Raw genomic sequence first — 16,500 nt, 5'->3', positions numbered from 1 at the left:
AACTTTCTTAAAACTTTGTCATGAGTTGAAACGAAAGTCCTGGAAAATGCAAAAGTGGAAGGGAAAATGTGCGTAAAACTGATAAGGGATGGGTGCATGTTACTACGGACACAGGCCAGTGAGTGGGTAGCGGGTGCATTAAGTAACGGAAATTTAACCCATGGAGACTTCTACTTGCTTCAACAGTTGGGCGAATCTCATTGTGAGCGGCTTGGCCTGTCCGTTACGCTTCCGCCGAGATAGCATTTCGGACACTTCGTACTATGCCGGAATTATCTGACCTTCCAAATACCAGCAGATGCTAGCCAACAGTAATTAGATCTCTCCAGCAGTGCCCCTGCTTATGGTCGCGAGTTAACCGCAAGCGTATAAAAAACAGGGTCTTAGCCCAAGTATGTTTACATGCGTGCTTTGCATTATTGGAAGCATTCGATAACCTCTATTTGGCAAAATCATATTTTAACTGTAATTGATTTGGTCCATGTGGACAAAGAAGCGATCGGACCCCTCCCCAGCTGTTCCTGGGTCCCCGACAGTTCACATGCATCACACGACACCCAGTTGTGATCAGTCTTGATGCAACAGATCGCGTGTCTTAAGTTGCTTGAGGGGGCGTAATAGCCGAGGTGTCGGCGTCTTCGGTCCCCGTGTGAGGAGGGAGGGGGGGGGGGGGGTGCGTTGCGCCATGGCCCAAGAGCGCCAACATCGTCACTGCGGTCGCAGTCGCTGGTGCTCCATAAAGGTGCGCGGCGACGTGCGCGGCGTCCTTTCTCAAAGTCATTGTCACGAGGCCGGCCAGGTACACTCAAACAGCCGTGATTGGCACATTCCCCTGAAACAGTTCGTGAGGCCTACCCTGACATGCTCCCCAGACAGTTCTGGGATCGTCTCAGTACAGTGCGGGGCTCGGCTCGTGGCAAGTCACGTTAGATTTATGTCTGGAGAAAGGGACCGAGCCTCAGAACAGAAAACTAAAACAGCTTTAAATGCAAAATAGGGCATGTGACAGCAGTACAGCATGCATGACCCGCAGACAAGTGCAACATGTTTAAAGCACAATAGGAACCAGTAAAGGTAAGAGTGGTGAGTCGTATCCTTCAACAGAACAGGGACAGAACCGTGAAAATCTATGAGCATTTTCCGCATCGAGATGTTTGTGCGATCAATGACTGTAAATGATGTGATACAGTCGTGCAAACGTTATGCGTCTGCAGGAGTTGTGCAGTTACGGGGCGCTTCCGTGCAGTCAACCTACGGCATTTGATGGCTCTAAGGGCATACACGGCTTAGATGAATAGACGTGTATTGTGGCTATCAGGTTCAACATGTACATAACGACGTCCGACGCGGTGGGTCGTGTGTCAAGCGACGCCTGCACTCGCGGCATTGGCCGGATGTGGCTGCGCTGATCCCGAGACGGCGCATGACTTTGACAAGGTGGTTACAGGCACGGAGAAACTCACACAGATAACACATTTAACGACCGGTTCCCGGGAGGTTCTTTCACTCGCAGCCTTCCAGGTAACATGTATGGACGCAAATTCCAGTGGCCACGTAGGTGGCCACTGGCCAGTAGTGCTGTCTACGGGTTTTCGCTCTGTGACTAGTTTCTTTGATCCCCAAATGGAGGGGGTGGCTGCCAAATTATCGGTTTGTGCGCAGGTAAGACTTGCGCGTCTGGCGATGCGATTGTTGGGGACATCGCGCCGTACAATGTTTCCTCTCCCCGTGACATGACAATGGGAACGCCCCAGCCGTCTGTGCGCATCGGGGCAGTGGAGCGTGCTGGTGGTCCGCAGCAGGCGAGGAATGCCGCTATCCAGCTGATTGCGGACTAGCTAAAAGCATTGACATCTGTTAGCGTTGGCGTTGATTTGTCAGCTTTGTGTGCAAATGAAATGCATTTAAATTACATGCAGTTACTTTGAAAAAGGAAAGTACGTTGACCCAAACCTGAATGGATGATTGCTTGGTGAGGCATGGCGTGGCGAGTCCGTGCCTCTCGTGCGCTGACGGTCTGTCTGTGGTGTGGCGTGTCTCGACAACGTGCCATAACTAGTGCCGACTGAGCGGGCGCGGTCGTAGGGATCCTCCAGCGGCCACCACCTGTACTCCGCCAGCGGCCACCACCTGTACTCCGCCAGCGGCCACCACCTGTGCGGTGCACTCAGCTGCAGAGGCTACATGGCGTCGCCCGCCGCTCGCCCTGATAATGTGTGAGGGCCGGGCACTGCGGGGGATCGAACCGCGTGTCCCTGTTCTCTGAGACACGCAGCCTAACCGCTACGCTACCGGCACTCTTCTCTCCAGCAACCATAACGGCGAGCTACTCCGTATTAAAGCAACAAAAACAACCTATGCCATGAGGAGCTTATAAGCTTCCGTTTGATCTGACATTGAGTGACGTCCTCTAAAGAATAGAATGCATGGCTAGACTTGTCATGCAGCACGTTTCCAAGCGGCGGAGGGCGTTCTCCGAACAGACGGTGTGTTCGAATGTCTTCGTTGACTTCACGAGAAGTACGCGTGGGAAGAAACATACGCGGTGTACAGCACATATAGCCGGTAGGCGAAGCTGTCCTTGTCCCCCTCCAGCACATATACCAAAAGTCCATATAGTTGGCGGACAGCTCTCGTCATTCACACCTGCCCGAGTCCTGTCCTCCATCCGGCTCGGAGAGCTTCGACGGCATTCCATGACGAGACACGACTCCTCGGCGTGGCCGAAAGGCTCGGCCGCCGGCCGCGAGCTTCATGCCGCGCTCACGAGATGGCGCAGAGCCTGGTCTCGCGGTCGTAGCGCCGGATGCTGCGACCGAAGCGTCGCGCGCGGGTCGGGGGTGCCACCGCCGGCCCCACGCCGACCGGCTCTGAGCAGCGGCGGCCGAGGGCAGCGTCTCTGCCGACCTCGGCGTCGTCCCTGGGGCGGCCGATGCTGGAGAGTGTCGGCGACGCCAGCTGGCCGCTGCTCCAGTGCATTCTCTGCAACAGCGGCGGCGCGTCACCCGGCCTGAGGCGTCACCGATCACGCTGTACAGCCATATATGACAATACATTCCGGTGTTAGTTGAAAACTGCAGTAGCATCTCAGCATAAAACAAATTGTCATTCCATTTAATCGGACGCAATTGACTCCATGGCGAATATAAAGCGTTTGTAAACGTTGAAAAACGGCGCTCCTAGGCCCTTTGCAAGGGTTTGGAAAATATTCCTTTGCTGATAATTTTGACATCAAGAAATGCACGTGTGTTTATGAAAAAAGGATGTCTCTCTGTCTATAGTTGGCACTGTGATATGACGGAATTTTTGCTTACCGGAGATATTTGTCGCGAGGTGGCAATAGCAATACTGCTCATCTCAACGATATGCCCGTTATGGTAGCCCATAAACGTAGCCCAACGCCTTTGTGAGCTTTCAAAGGTGTTTTGGCATGTGCATGTAGGATAGGTTGAACAACTTTTTTTGCAAAACGTTCGTAGGCTTACCGACGTTTACTACGTCAAATGGCTCCAGCGCAAAATGACCATTGCGGTCGAAGCGCCCCTAAAAGCAAACCTCATCCCGTCACATGACCAGAGTGAGATGCATGTATCGTTTTTAAGGCCTTGAGCTGAATGACATGCATGCTGACATCTGTGGCGAGAAAGTGTTTTGCTTATCTGGAAGGTGAATATTGCGCCCAATCATGTCATCCTTCTCTCAATACCGAACCAACGATATCAGTTATTGTCAGGAATAGCCTCTGGCGCTCGGGCCAGACCGCTGCCCACCCCGCACCTCCACCCCGTCGGGATGGTCCACCCCCCACTCACACTCCCCCGGGCCAGCCCACTGCCCACCCCGCACCCTCACCCCCCCCCCCCCCCCCCCCCCCCACCCCGTCGGGATGGTCCACCCCCCACTCACACTCCCCCGGGCCAGCCCACTGCCCACCCCGCACCCTCACCCCCCCCCCCCCACCTCGTCGGGATGGTCCACCCCCCACTCACACTCCCCCGGGCCAGCCCACTGCCCACCCCGCACCCTCACCCCCCCCCCCCCCCCCACCCCCGTCGGGATGGTCCACCCCCCACTCACACTCCCCCGGGCCAGCCCACTGCCCACCCCGCACCCTCACCCCCCCCCCCCCCCACCCCGTCGGGATGGTCCACTCCCCACTCACACTCCCTCGGGCCAGCCCACTGCCCACCCCCGCACCCTCACCCCCCCCCCCCCCCCCACCCCGTCGGGATGGTCCACCCCCCACTCACACTCCCTCGGGTTAACCCACTGCCCACCCCGCACCTCACCCCGTCGGGATGGTCCACCCCCCACTCACACTCCCTCGAGCCAGCCCACTGCCCACCCCGCACCCTCACCCCCCCCCCCCCCACCCCGTCGGGATGGTCCACTCCCCACTCACGCTCCCTCGGGTTAGCCCACTGCCTACCCCGCACCCCCACCCCGTCGGGATGGTCCACTCCTCACTCACACTCCCTCGGGCCAGTTCTGGATGCGCCGCATCAGCCGCCGCCTGCGACGCATGAGAACCGTTGTGTCCTCATTGGCTGGCTGCTCATTGCGCTTTTTGTCACTCTCTTAATTTCCGGAGTGCGCTAAGACGGTCGAGTGTTTATAGTGCGCAAAGACGGTCGAGTGTTTATAGTGCGCTAAGACGGTCGAGTGTTTATAGTGCGCTAAGACGGTCGAGTGTTTATAGTGCGCTAAGACGGTCGAGTGTTTATAGACCGCCCACGGCGGCTGCGTTAAGGCATACACTTTTTGCACGCCCTCTTTCTAGCGGCAGCCTTGACACAATATGGTGGAGCGTTTCGGACGCAAGTGACAGTCATTCTTCTCGAAGAGGCACTCGAACAGCCGCTGTCTGCACGGCACCAGGTAACTGGCAAGTGGATGGCGAGTAGGCCGCGCCAGTCCCCTCCCCCCCCCCCCCCCCAACATCCGACTTATGGGCGGCATTTTCACGCGACAATACGGCTTTGCCTCGCGGAGCAAGAAGACAGCGCTCCGCACCCTTCTGTGTGCGTACGGATATTCCTTTTTAGTACAAAGATATCCAAGGTGTGATGAGAATGTGATCTGATTATGAGGACAATGATCTGCAAGATGTGATGCAATTGCGACATCCACCAGTTCCGTCCTGGCACTGGACCTCGCCAAATGCTGACATTTCGCTGGCTCGGGTCAAGACATGTGATGAATGTCCTCAGTGAGGCCGGTCCACATCCCTGGAGCGCAGGGTATGTTCTGAAGGACACGTGTTCACGTATGACGGAGTGGGATGCTTGTTTGAGAGCATCTTCGCCACTCCGTCATAACAGCTCGTTTTAACGTCACACAGGAGTCGGAACACTGGCAGCCCTACTTTCGGCGGGCTCGGCTAGGAAAAATCATGCTTAGTGGACTGCGCATTGGTCACACCCGTGCGTCTCACGGGCACACCCGTGTGGCAAGCAGCGGCACCCGTGTTCTCGCTGTGGTGCTCCACTAACCGTACGTCACGTAATCAGCTCGTGACCGCATTTCAACGAGAGTCTGCGCCATTTTGGAAGGCGCGCTTCAGCTCTTCGATGTCGCGACGTTCTACGAGACGACACCTGACACGGACAAACCATTTGCTTTCCTGAGAGCTATGTTTTTTTAGCCATATGCAGTTCGGCTAGGGAGGAAACACTTTTGTTATGGGCGTCGAATGACCGCTGATGTCGAGCGTGCCCCCGACTCAATTATCATCATCGCATCATGACGCAGTATAGCGTGCACCGCAAAAAGCCGTAATTTTTCTCCTCGGTGCTCCAGTCGAGTTAGTGCGAGAAAACAAGCTGCCTACTTGGAGAGAGTGCTGCAGCGATATTTTCAGCCTCAGCGAGCGGATACGCTGATCAAGAGACGAAAATACGGTTTGGAGTCAAGCTAATGAGGATGTGGAACAAAACCCGCATTCGCATCACGCCGGAGCAAAGCGTAATAACGAGTCCAGAAAGACAGCTTGAAAACCACAGAGCTGTCCTCGAAACAAGCGCAGGAGATCCGCCCAGCCAATGAAGAAGCAGGAGTTTAGGTGCGGCACCGACAACCTCCTTGATATTACCCAAATTAAGATCATGAATATCACCAACATCGACAACGACAAAGTGTCCCCAGGGCCCAAATGTGAGCCAAGCCACTAAGACTGGCTGGTGGAAACCAACACCTTTCTGGGAAAATAGAGTAATTTTGTATTCACCACCGAGCGCTGCAGAAAAGGTCCGCCGTCAGGCTGAAAACCAAGCCAAACAGGCGGCAGCCGCCCAACTGAACAAAGGGGGGGGGGGGGGGGCTGAAGACCGGGCCAAACAGGCGGCAGCCGCCCAACTGAACAAAGGGAGGCTGAAAACCAAGTCGAACAGGCGGCAGCCGCCCAACTGAACAAAGGGGGGGGGGGGGCTGAAAACCGGGCCAAACAGGCCGCAGCCGCCCAACCGAACAAAAGGAGGCAACTGCCCGGCTGCAAGGGGACAGCTGTTCGATTACACTTCTGGTGTATTTACCGACAACTGGTGGAATGCGCATGACATTCTCCTTAGCACGTTATAGAACTATGTAATTTCTCATGCACAAGCAAGGTTCGACGTTTGAGATATAGCTGTAATGGAGATATCCGAGCAACTATATTTTTGAATGATATACTAAGGGCTTTGTGTGGTTCATCAGGATACCTAAGATTATTCCAAACCTGCCATTTGGGATATTTTTAAGCTCAGGAAGTTCGTTAAAAATGTTCGCACTAAATGCGCATGTGTGAGCATTCATATTTTCGGACACCGGCGCGGCGCATAGACAATATGTTGGGCATAGGTGCCTCAAGAATTAGTACCGTGCCTCACACAATAAGCAGCTGGGTAGGCCAACACATTTCAGGATTTTACTGTCTGTTCTTTTTCATCTAAAATTTCAGGTCCACAGCAGTTATGTGCAATCTTGCATTGATAAGCCGAGCATATCTTCTTCCAAAGAATGACGTTTACAGAGGCCAGTTTTGTCGATACTGAGTTAATCCTGAATCGAACAAACGGGGGGCACCGACAAATAGTGCCTAGTTAGCACTACTTTTGTGTCATTCTGTGCATGCCCAAGCCAAAAAATTCAGAAAAGTCCATCCCCAATGCCTCAACTTCAATTCGAAAATAATCATATAGAACCAAATGTGTTCTACGAGCGCTTTTCCTGAAATCCAACCACATGTTCGGCTGTTTTTGCACATTTCCTCGGCTTAGAGACATCTCAGATAGTTCATATGGTATAATTCAAGGTCGTTGGTGTCATGATGTCCTAAGTCCTAAGTTAATTCCAAGAGGTCAGTCCTGTCAGTCCAGAGTCAGAGGCCCGTTTACTGAACACCAGTTATCACATCGGCTCCCTAAATAAAACACAATCGCCTGTTTCGTTGCAAGAGCTAGACGTCAATTTTACTCCACGAGCGCTTTCCGTGTAATGTTGCAAATGCTTCATTACAGCGAAAAGGGCGTTATAAAAGTTTTGGTTTGGTAATGGGTGACTCATAACTGACCAGACTCATTTTCTGCACTTTATTAGTGCAGAAAATGCGTCTCTATTTTAGTGTGTGTGTGTGTGTGTGTGTGTCTATTGTCTCTATCCTAGTGTCTCTATTTTACATGCATTACGCACATTGAATGCAACACCCACACCATCGACGTAATTGGCTTGCTCAGAATCAGGAATGCTCATAGTTGACACGATACGGTCCAGTTACGGAAATAAACAGGCAATCGAAGACCAGCGAAAAAGCAAACGGTGGTACGCCGGCATCAACACATATCGCGCTCTCTCAAGCGCTGGACATTGATCTCACGCACCGTAGTCGCCTATTTCAGAACAGAGCTCAGCTGTGGCCTGACCCCGGCACACGGACGCACTGGTATGCCATTTTCGTCACTGCGGCTTGCTCCTAGGCGCATCCACGTGCAACGTTCATGAATGAGCCACGTGCAGTGGTTTGAAACAACCCTCGTTAACTAATGATTTTGAAACTATGCTACTACAAATTTGAGCTTCTTTCTCCGAAGTGATTAGCGGAGACATTTGTCGCAAAACGGCCGCAAGGTGACAGCGCCTCTTCACCCGGGGTCCGGACGGATGGCGTGGTCCGCAAGGTGACAGCGCCTCTTCACCCGGGGTCCGGACGGATGGCATGGTCCGCAAGGTGACAGCGCCTCTTCACCCGGGGTCCGGACGGATGGCTTGGTCTGAACCCGTGTACGCGCGGCTGGTGGCGGCCTTACAATCTCACCACCGTAGGCAACGCTCATTTTGACATGCAGCTTGTCTTGCTCGACGCATGAGTTTAATTTTACGTATAAGCGAGCACAGGGGGTGCACCCAGAAAGCAAGGGGAAAACCTCTTGGGAGACTTTCTGCCTAGCTATCTGTAGGCCGCACATTTGAACCTTACCTTGACATCCAGGCCTTGATTCGTGACTTCTGGATGGTTTGGTGACTCCTGGGCCTTGCCTTGAAGTGTAATGCGATCAACTGAGACTGAAACAGATAAAGGAGGATAAACAGACAATTAATGCACCGTGTTTCTACGTCTGCGTGCGAATGCACGCAATCCCGAAGTGGATATTACAAGAGATGCGGCTGGAGTCATGTCCGAACACAGAGGCTTAAGTGGGTTACGTTCTTTGTACACAGAAGTCATAAACTCAGCCCAGGTATCATTGTTTGTTTTGAACATAAATGCATTTGCAAATAATAAGAGAAATATAAGCATCTTCCGGTCACCATCACGAAAAGTCAAAACACGCCTTGAAGGATCTCTCAGAATGACACATCACGGGGATGGCACATCCCCAAAATTGATGACACAATGACACATCCCTTACCCGCCCCGGGTAAGGTGAAATCTGCGCTTGCTATCCGAGCAGTAGCATCGGTATAATGGTCTTTCAAACGCAGTGCCACGGCTACTTTACATAAAGCAGTTAGGAGTCAAGTCAGGCCAACGACCGAAACTCACGGAGCCAGCAATGCCGAACACAACGCCGGATACCTGAGGCTTTAGATGACTGGCGAGAGGAAAACGCTCGACAGTTCGTGAGACAATGCATCTACGGTCCCCTGTGATAATGACAATATTGCTGAGGAATGGAGTCAAATGAAATCAGATTGGAGACTAGCCGAATGCGGATTAAATGCAAAGTAAATTGGGCAAACCAGTGACGCTGACGCGCTGGCAACTCACTCCCATAAAGCGCCAAGTTTGCCGGATGTCCAGGCACACGGCCGAAGTGACAAGCCTGAGGAGTGTGCTGCCGTCGGCCTTGTCTCTGTGCGCTAGACTCCTTCCGCGAATGTTGGCGGCAGCTCTCGGCTGGCAGGCAATAACGTGGCGGGATATGGTCCAAGACCGAACTGAGCGAGAGGCGCGCTCGATGACAGGCCATGTTCTATGGATGACATCAGAAATAGGCACTGCTCGGCTGAGACTTCACTCCATTTGAGAGTGGTTCTGTAGTCGATCGGCGATGCAGTCGGTCAGCCGACGGCCGTGGGGACGGACACGGACTTTTCCAGACTAACGCTAGTTGACATAGCTACCGTCCGCTTTTATCGGCTTTTAGTTTATTTGGCATCCTTTTCTCTCGTGAGCAGATGAATCAAAACCTGTCCGTTGCGAACTGTAAGGTATGATACCATTTCAGGTAAATCAGGAGTAGGACAAATTTTGGCATCCCTCCGCCGCACATAATAAATAACCCCGCATTCGTAACCCCTTTTGCAATACAGACGTGCCGGCATTCTTTTAGCAGACAGTGCTGGTAACTGATGCATTCTTGGACTGCACATCCCATTGTGCTCCTTTGCGTCTTCAAAATGAGTAGAATTGGTGTGGAAAAAACGAGCAGGTATTTAAGGGAGCACCGACGGGGCTGACATCAGGCGGTCACGAGTCGCGGCAAGTGACTTATTTGTCCGACTTTTGCAAACATGTCAACTGAGCTGTGGCCATAGAGGGGCGACTGGCAATGTCGTAGTCTTACACGGTACCAAAAGCATCCCTCCGCGTTCCTTCCGGCCAAGCCAACCGAAGTCAATGTAACCCGCTGGATTGTCGTGGCGCAACTTGTTTTCTGGGTTCAGTACATTCAGCAAGCTCCGCTTGGCGTGCCATCTTAGCTCAAAGTCGCCTATGCTGGTACAAACTCTTTGGGTGCAAAACAACCCTCCGCTGTCACAGCAACAACCCCCGCTGTGTCATGACACCAGCCCCCGCTGTGCCATGGCACCAGCCCCCGCCGTGCCATGGCATCAGCCCCAGCTATGTCATGGCACCAGCTCCCGCTGTGTCATGGCACCAGCCCCCGCCGTGCCACGGCACCAGCCCCAGCTGATTCCATGGCACCAGCCCCCGCTGTGCCACGGAACCAGCACCCGCTGATGCCATGGCACCAGCCCCAGTTGTGTCACTGACACCAGCTCTACCTGTGTCATGGCACCAGCCCCCGCTGTGCCATGGTACCATCTCCAGCTGTGTCATGACACCAGCTCCGGGGTGTCATGACACAGCTGGAGAGATAGGTTTTGATTATGACACCAGCTCCAGCTGTGTCATGGCACCAGCCCCGCTGTGTCATGGCACCAGCCCCCGCTGTGTCATGGCACCAGCCCCCGCTGTGTCATGGCACCAGCGCTCAGGCACCAGCCGACTGCGGGCTCGGCCCTTCCCAGAGTATGTCGTCCGGCGTACGTGTGGTCGGCCACCTACTGTCATGAGATGTTTCCACCGGTTCTTCGATGGAGTCGCGGTCGATCCAGGTCAGCCCCATGTCGACCTGATCGGCCAGGTGTTGCCAATGCTGCAGGTTCCGCAGGCAGCCCTCGTACATGGGCCGCATCCAGGGGAACGCCTCGGAGAGCGCCTGCCGACGGCGTCAGGGGACTATACCACACAGCAGCGCACTACAAGTACATAATGCATCGGGAGAATTTGTCGTTTAGCGAGGATTATCACCGCAGCGATCGCGCTCTGTCACAGTCTGATTATCACCGCAGCGATCGGGCTCTGTCGCAGCTGGAGGAAGAGAAGTAGCGAGCTTGCATATATGATATCGCAATCTTGGTAACAATGCCTTATATTTCGATGTAATGTGACCTTGCTGTTACGGAGAACAGGTACGCAATGATCTGATACTGACTTCCTAAGAAAATTGAGTCCATGCATCCCCAAACACTGCAGTCGCATCGTGGAAATGGTTACGCGCCGACCGAGATGTGCCATCGATCGCAGCGAGCTGCCCGCTTTGGCGGCGCCCGGAGTGTTATCTAAATCATAGGAGAGCGAGACGGGCGCGAGATCGATGGCTGGAGATCGCCAGCCGCGCTGTCGGGCCGCCGCTCGAGATTGGCCCGCTCTGGCGGCTCGTGCCGTCCGGAGCTCCGCGGCCGCCTCAGACCCGAGTGATACGTCACGCTTATGGGACAGGCGCGCGACACCTGTCAGTCAGAGCGCACCACCGAGGCTCCGAGCGCTGCCCAGTCCAGCTGCCCAAATGCACCGGTGGCATAAAAAGCACAACATGATGCTCCGTTTTCGACATCAGCCGCTTGACGACAAACCAGGCGCCTCATCAACCCAGCCCCACCACGACAAAGACAATCGATTTGTCCGATGATAATTCAAACTTCATTTGAGCATCTTGGGAGCTAAGCTTACAGAAACAAAGGGTTTGTCATATTGCCGCACTTCTACACTGTCACTGACGGTGCGGGCGGGCAGACAAATGCAGCATCTGTGGGCGCCGCTGTATATGGCCGCTGTATATCACTGGTTTCCCATCAGATGTGCGGCACCTGACCTAAGGGAAGCGTGATTTTCGACTCAACTCCACGCATGTTTGGTGTATACAGTACAAGCCTTAAACTCCTGCTTTTACGGAATTTTAGATCCGGTGTTCTTGTAGATATTTTTGTCAATGTCAACGCCGTCTCCCTGTGGCTACGCGCTGGTTAAGGTTACGCCGGCTTAAACCCACCTTCCCCTGAAAAAGGAACGCCGCCTCGGCCCCTTGCTGGGTTAGAGATGTGTAAAACAAGCAACGGGCGTGTTCCTTGCCATGCTAAGAGGTCTCTGGTGTTCAGCTTTAAGAGCTTGATTTGTATTTACCTAAGTTTACATGATTTCCGCCCTCACCGGAGGGTACCGTTACGCTGCTGGAAGCGTCCCCTCCCTCCCTAGTTACGCTTCCGTCACGCCGCTCCATTACAGGACTTTTCTCCCACTCGACGAATATCGTAATTTACGGACGGCCCCTAGTCAGCCAAACATTGGTTATATTGGCAAAGCAAGAGACTTCGACGCTGTGCTCATGGTCACGAGCGCAACTTCCAAACGTCGAGCTTTGTCAAGAAAGTGAACGCTCTCTTGGTAATGCCGTTTAACCAGTGGCTCTGGGCATACCGAAGTTCGGTTATGCTCAGAACAAGAGCTCCCAACCCTTCCCACTTTCGAATGCATGATGGCTCATCTCATCGAGCACACGTACCTTGTATAGAGGTATACAAATCAAGTTGATAAACTCCATTTGCATTTTGGGCAGTTCGTCCCTTCGCTCCCGGTCCATCATGGCCTGTAACGTTAGGTCCTTGTCAGAGAGCAGTTCATCACCCTTGGGATCGTGCCAGCTACGTCCACACAGCGCAATGATGCTGAAGCGTCGTACGTACATTGGATTTCGACCTCCTGACTGACCGGGCAGGTCAGGAAGGTCGGTCGCATGCGTGCATGTACATACCTGCGTGCGCCCAACAGACATACCCGGCTTGATAAACGCGATGCGGTGTTCTTGCTGCACAGACGCAAATAAACGCGGCACATCAGACGACTAACCACATCCAGTGCCATCTTCAGATACCACGTAGTGTTAAATTCGTGCATTTTTGTAGATCAATCGCATCTTTAAAAAAATCCTGCATAAAATGCACATATTTAGTGCATGCTACATACTACATTTAGAGCTATTTTCAGTGATAGCAATAGGTTGTTGAGCATCATGGCTTGAAATTTTACACAGCCCTAGGGTTGATTACGAATCAAACAACAGCATGCAGTCGTTTTCCAAGTCTTGCTTTCCTTGGGAATCGGTTGGAAAAGGATTACAAGTACCAGTTTACAACTTTCCCATCGTAGTTTAAGATCACATTGCGCACGGAGGGCAAGATAAGTACCCCTGTGCACCAGGCACTGCCATTGTGAGCCTGGTGCGTTAAACAACGGTAACCTATGAGCAGAGAGACAACAGGTATTCGAAAGCAGAGTGCACCAGCTCCCTCCCGGCGTTTCGGTAGCAAACGTTTTGTGACCGCTGTCAGCTGTGGTTTGGGTCTTCCTCGGCGGTGTTCACTCGCCTCAGGACACCCCTGCTCGAACTCCACACAGCTTGGCGTCGCACCAGCCTGTTGATCGCGTGTTACAAGTGTCGTGAAGTGATCCATAGCAGCCAGTGTAAACTCATCTCGAAGAGACAGGAGAAGTTCGATGACGCCTCATTGGCTGCGACGATGTCGTGGTGTCTGTCTCGACACAGCGTGTTTGAGGCGCGTTCGGGCGACTCCAGGGGCTGTCAGCGAGGGCCTGATTTGCCGCCGTTGGCATGAGCCGTGGTGCTTCGCATGCATCACTGCACGCAGTCTCAGGCAGACACGACTGAACGGCCAGGCGGCCGTGACTGATGGGAAACTAGCCTGCCGCGTCACGCTGTAACGCCTCCAACTCTCTCCCGCATTTTCCGCGTTTTCTTCCCGCATGCTATCAGTTCATTACCCGGCAACTCAATGACCACAATTTTTTTCAACATCACAATTTTAAGATGGTGCATGCAAAACCTTCTCACGTACAACACCTTCTTCAAAACTTTCTTTCCTTACAGCACTTCGATGCCTACTGGTCGGGAACAAATTGAAGATGAGAATCAGAACTTAAGCTCATTTTAACTCGCGGAAAGCATAATCCAGAATTTAGAGCCCAGCCTCAGTTCATCAGTCACGCCCAAAGCCTTGCAAAGTTTGATGACGAGTGAGACCGCGCCCCAAACAGGTTTTTCAACATTGATGTCAGATCTCAACAGCCAGAGCAAATACAGACGAGCAAGCAGCTACGCTGGAGGCGAATGTGCCGGCTGCAAATTGCTAACATTGGAGTGGAGCGAACGCGAGGCACCTTCCAGCCACGTCACCTTCTTGAAGCCCTCGCTCGCGTGCTTTGTTCAAGCTGTGCCATCAAGCGTGACTGGACCCGTGCCAATACAGAAAGCGACCACGTTATGAAGAAGGTGAAAAGCGAAGAGAGTAATTTAACAAAGAAGGCGACCGCGTGACCTGCAGTCGCCTTCTTCTCCCCTCATCTTACAGAGCTGGCCGTCTGCTAGGCCATCTGCAGTCGCTTTCTTCTCCCCTCATCCTACAAAGCTGGCCGTCTGCTAGGCCATCTCCAGACAAAAGGGACAAAAATTAGATAAGAAGACAAACGTAAACATTAAATCGATTGGCAAACTGCAGCATCATTCAGCCCATGATGCCACAGAGAGTTTGTCCTGCGAACTGTCCTTGCTGGCTGAATGATATTGGGCGTGGTAGGAGGTTTTTGCCTGCCCTGCTCGTCAATAGTCTCCCGTCGGGTGGCAAAGTGAAGCATCGTAAAAATAGCTGAGCACGACCCAGACTAATGTACCTGACAGAACCTGATCGCACCTGGCGACCCAACTGAAGGTAAGCATAGCTCATCGCTGCCTTAAACGCCGCAAAAATAACCAATATAGCCCCAGAAACGTGGACAAATTGCCCACTGTCGCCCATCTACCTCGCCGCTGATCGGCTTAGGTTTCCCGTGACGTCCGACTCCACTAGAGTAAGCCATGACGCGACCCCGAGCTGGTCTGCTGCTGGTGATGTCCCTCGGCCCCAGCCGGGCGAGAGGCGTCCGCCGGACTCACACTGGTGATGTCCCTCGGCCCCAGCCGGGCGAGAGGCGCCCGCCGGGCTCACGCTGGTGATGTCCCTCGCCCCAGCCGGGCGAGAGGCGTCCGCCGGACTCACACTGGTGATGTCCCTCGGCCCCAGCCGGGCGAGAGGCGCCCGCCGGACTCACGCTGGTGATGTCCCTCGGCCCCAGCCGGGCGAGAGGCGCCCGCCGGGCTCACGCTGGTGATGTCCCTCGCCCCAGCCGGGCGAGAGGCGCCCGCCGGACTCACACTGGTGATGTCCCTCGGCCCCAGCCGGGCGAGAGACGCCCGCCGGGCTCACGCTGGTGATGTCCCTCGCCCCAGCCGGGCGAGAGGCGCCCGCCGGACTCACACTGGTGATGTCCCTCGCCCCAGCCGGGCGAGAGGCGCCCGCTAGTCTGCCGTTGGTGGTGTCCCTCGGCCCCAGCCGGGCGAGAGGCGCGCGCCGGACTCACGCTGGGCTGCTCGTTCAGCTTGGTCCGCTCCAGGTCGCCCTGATAGAAGAACTCGTCGGCCACCTGCTTGGCCACCCGATGCTGAATCTCCCACGGCTTGGCGATGGCGCTAACGTCACAGGCCGTCATCAGCATTCCCATGAGAACTGAAACACATGCCCAGCAGCGGTCACACACACACACACACACACACACACACACACACACACACACACACACACACACACACACACACACACACACACACACACACACACACACACACACACACACACACACACACACACACACACACACACACACACACACACACACGGCGCCATCAGTGCGTGGATGCAAACGTACCCCCCCCCCCTACGTACGCAAGCGTAGGGGGTGCTGAACAGTGAAAAATGACGACACCTTTCCCCAAAATACACCGATAAACGGCTCTTTCTCAACAGGCTAAGCTCGCTTCCCCTCAGAGTTAAGAATATTGGAGCTCAAGTTAGAGGGCGGAAGGAACCTGGAAACTTTCTGCCCCGCAACTAAAAGGAGACCACACCCCTGAGGCCATCTTAACGCATCGCTGGTGACTGACGCTTGGTGTCTGCCGGGCCAAACCCTCAGACTGAGCATGAACGGGTGTCACACCACCTCGGCACCCACTTTTTTCTTGGCCTCGTCGTGCCACTCGACCTCGCCGTCCTGCACGACGCGCTCGAAGCGGTCTCTGTTCCTGAAGTACTGGTCAAGATCGGTGGACAGGATCGCCTCCTGCACTGTGTCCATCACGCAGCGGTAGTCCTCGGGAGTCAGTGCCTGGAGGAAGGACAGCAGGTCAGAGAGACACAACCTGGCGGACAGACAGCCGGTCAGAGAGACACAACCTCTCGGACAGACAGCCGGTCAGAGAGACACAACCTGGCGGACAGACAGCCGGTCAGAGAGACACAACCTGATGGACAGACAGCCGGTCAGAGAGACACAACCTGGCGGACAGACAGTCGGTCAGAGAGACACAACCTGATGGACAGATAGCCGGTCAGAGAGACGCAACCTGGCGG

The 16,500-nt window shown here is 54.2% G+C and overlaps 1 protein-coding gene across 1 annotated transcript; it reads right to left on the bottom strand.

Moving 5' to 3' along the window:
* Positions 1-1,310: 1,310 nt before the first annotated feature.
* Positions 1,311-15,595, bottom strand: LOC119112507 (cGMP-specific 3',5'-cyclic phosphodiesterase). Its single transcript, XM_037236715.1, has 5 exons — positions 15,455-15,595; positions 12,546-12,629; positions 10,769-10,922; positions 8,453-8,538; positions 1,311-2,982 (listed from the first exon to the last, which is right to left on the bottom strand). The coding sequence occupies exons 1-5, from the start codon at positions 15,593-15,595 to the stop codon at positions 2,764-2,766; spliced, it is 684 nt and encodes a 227-aa protein (XP_037092610.1). The 3' UTR covers positions 1,311-2,763.
* Positions 15,596-16,500: the final 905 nt, after the last annotated feature.

Source organism: Pollicipes pollicipes, unplaced genomic scaffold (genome assembly GCF_011947565.3).
Source record: "Pollicipes pollicipes isolate AB1234 unplaced genomic scaffold, Ppol_2.1 Scaffold_7261;HRSCAF=8764_pilon_pilon_pilon, whole genome shotgun sequence".
Lineage (NCBI taxonomy): Eukaryota > Metazoa > Arthropoda > Thecostraca > Pollicipedomorpha > Pollicipedidae > Pollicipes > Pollicipes pollicipes.
The sequence above is the reverse complement of the archived record's forward strand: the minus strand, read 5'-3'. Positions and strand labels throughout refer to the sequence as shown.

Excerpts from the sequence above, each read along its gene's own strand:
- LOC119112507 (XM_037236715.1), bottom strand. The coding sequence starts at position 15,595 with ATGGGAATGCTGATGACGGCCTGTGACGTTAGCGCCATCGCCAAGCCG. Across the intron at positions 10,923-12,545 it reads TTTGTATACCTCTATACAAG|GCGCTCTCCGAGGCGTTCCC; the intron begins GTACGTGTGCTC and ends CGCCGTCGGCAG. Across the intron at positions 8,539-10,768 it reads GGTGGAAACATCTCATGACA|TCTCAGTTGATCGCATTACA; the intron begins GTAGGTGGCCGA and ends TATCTGTTTCAG.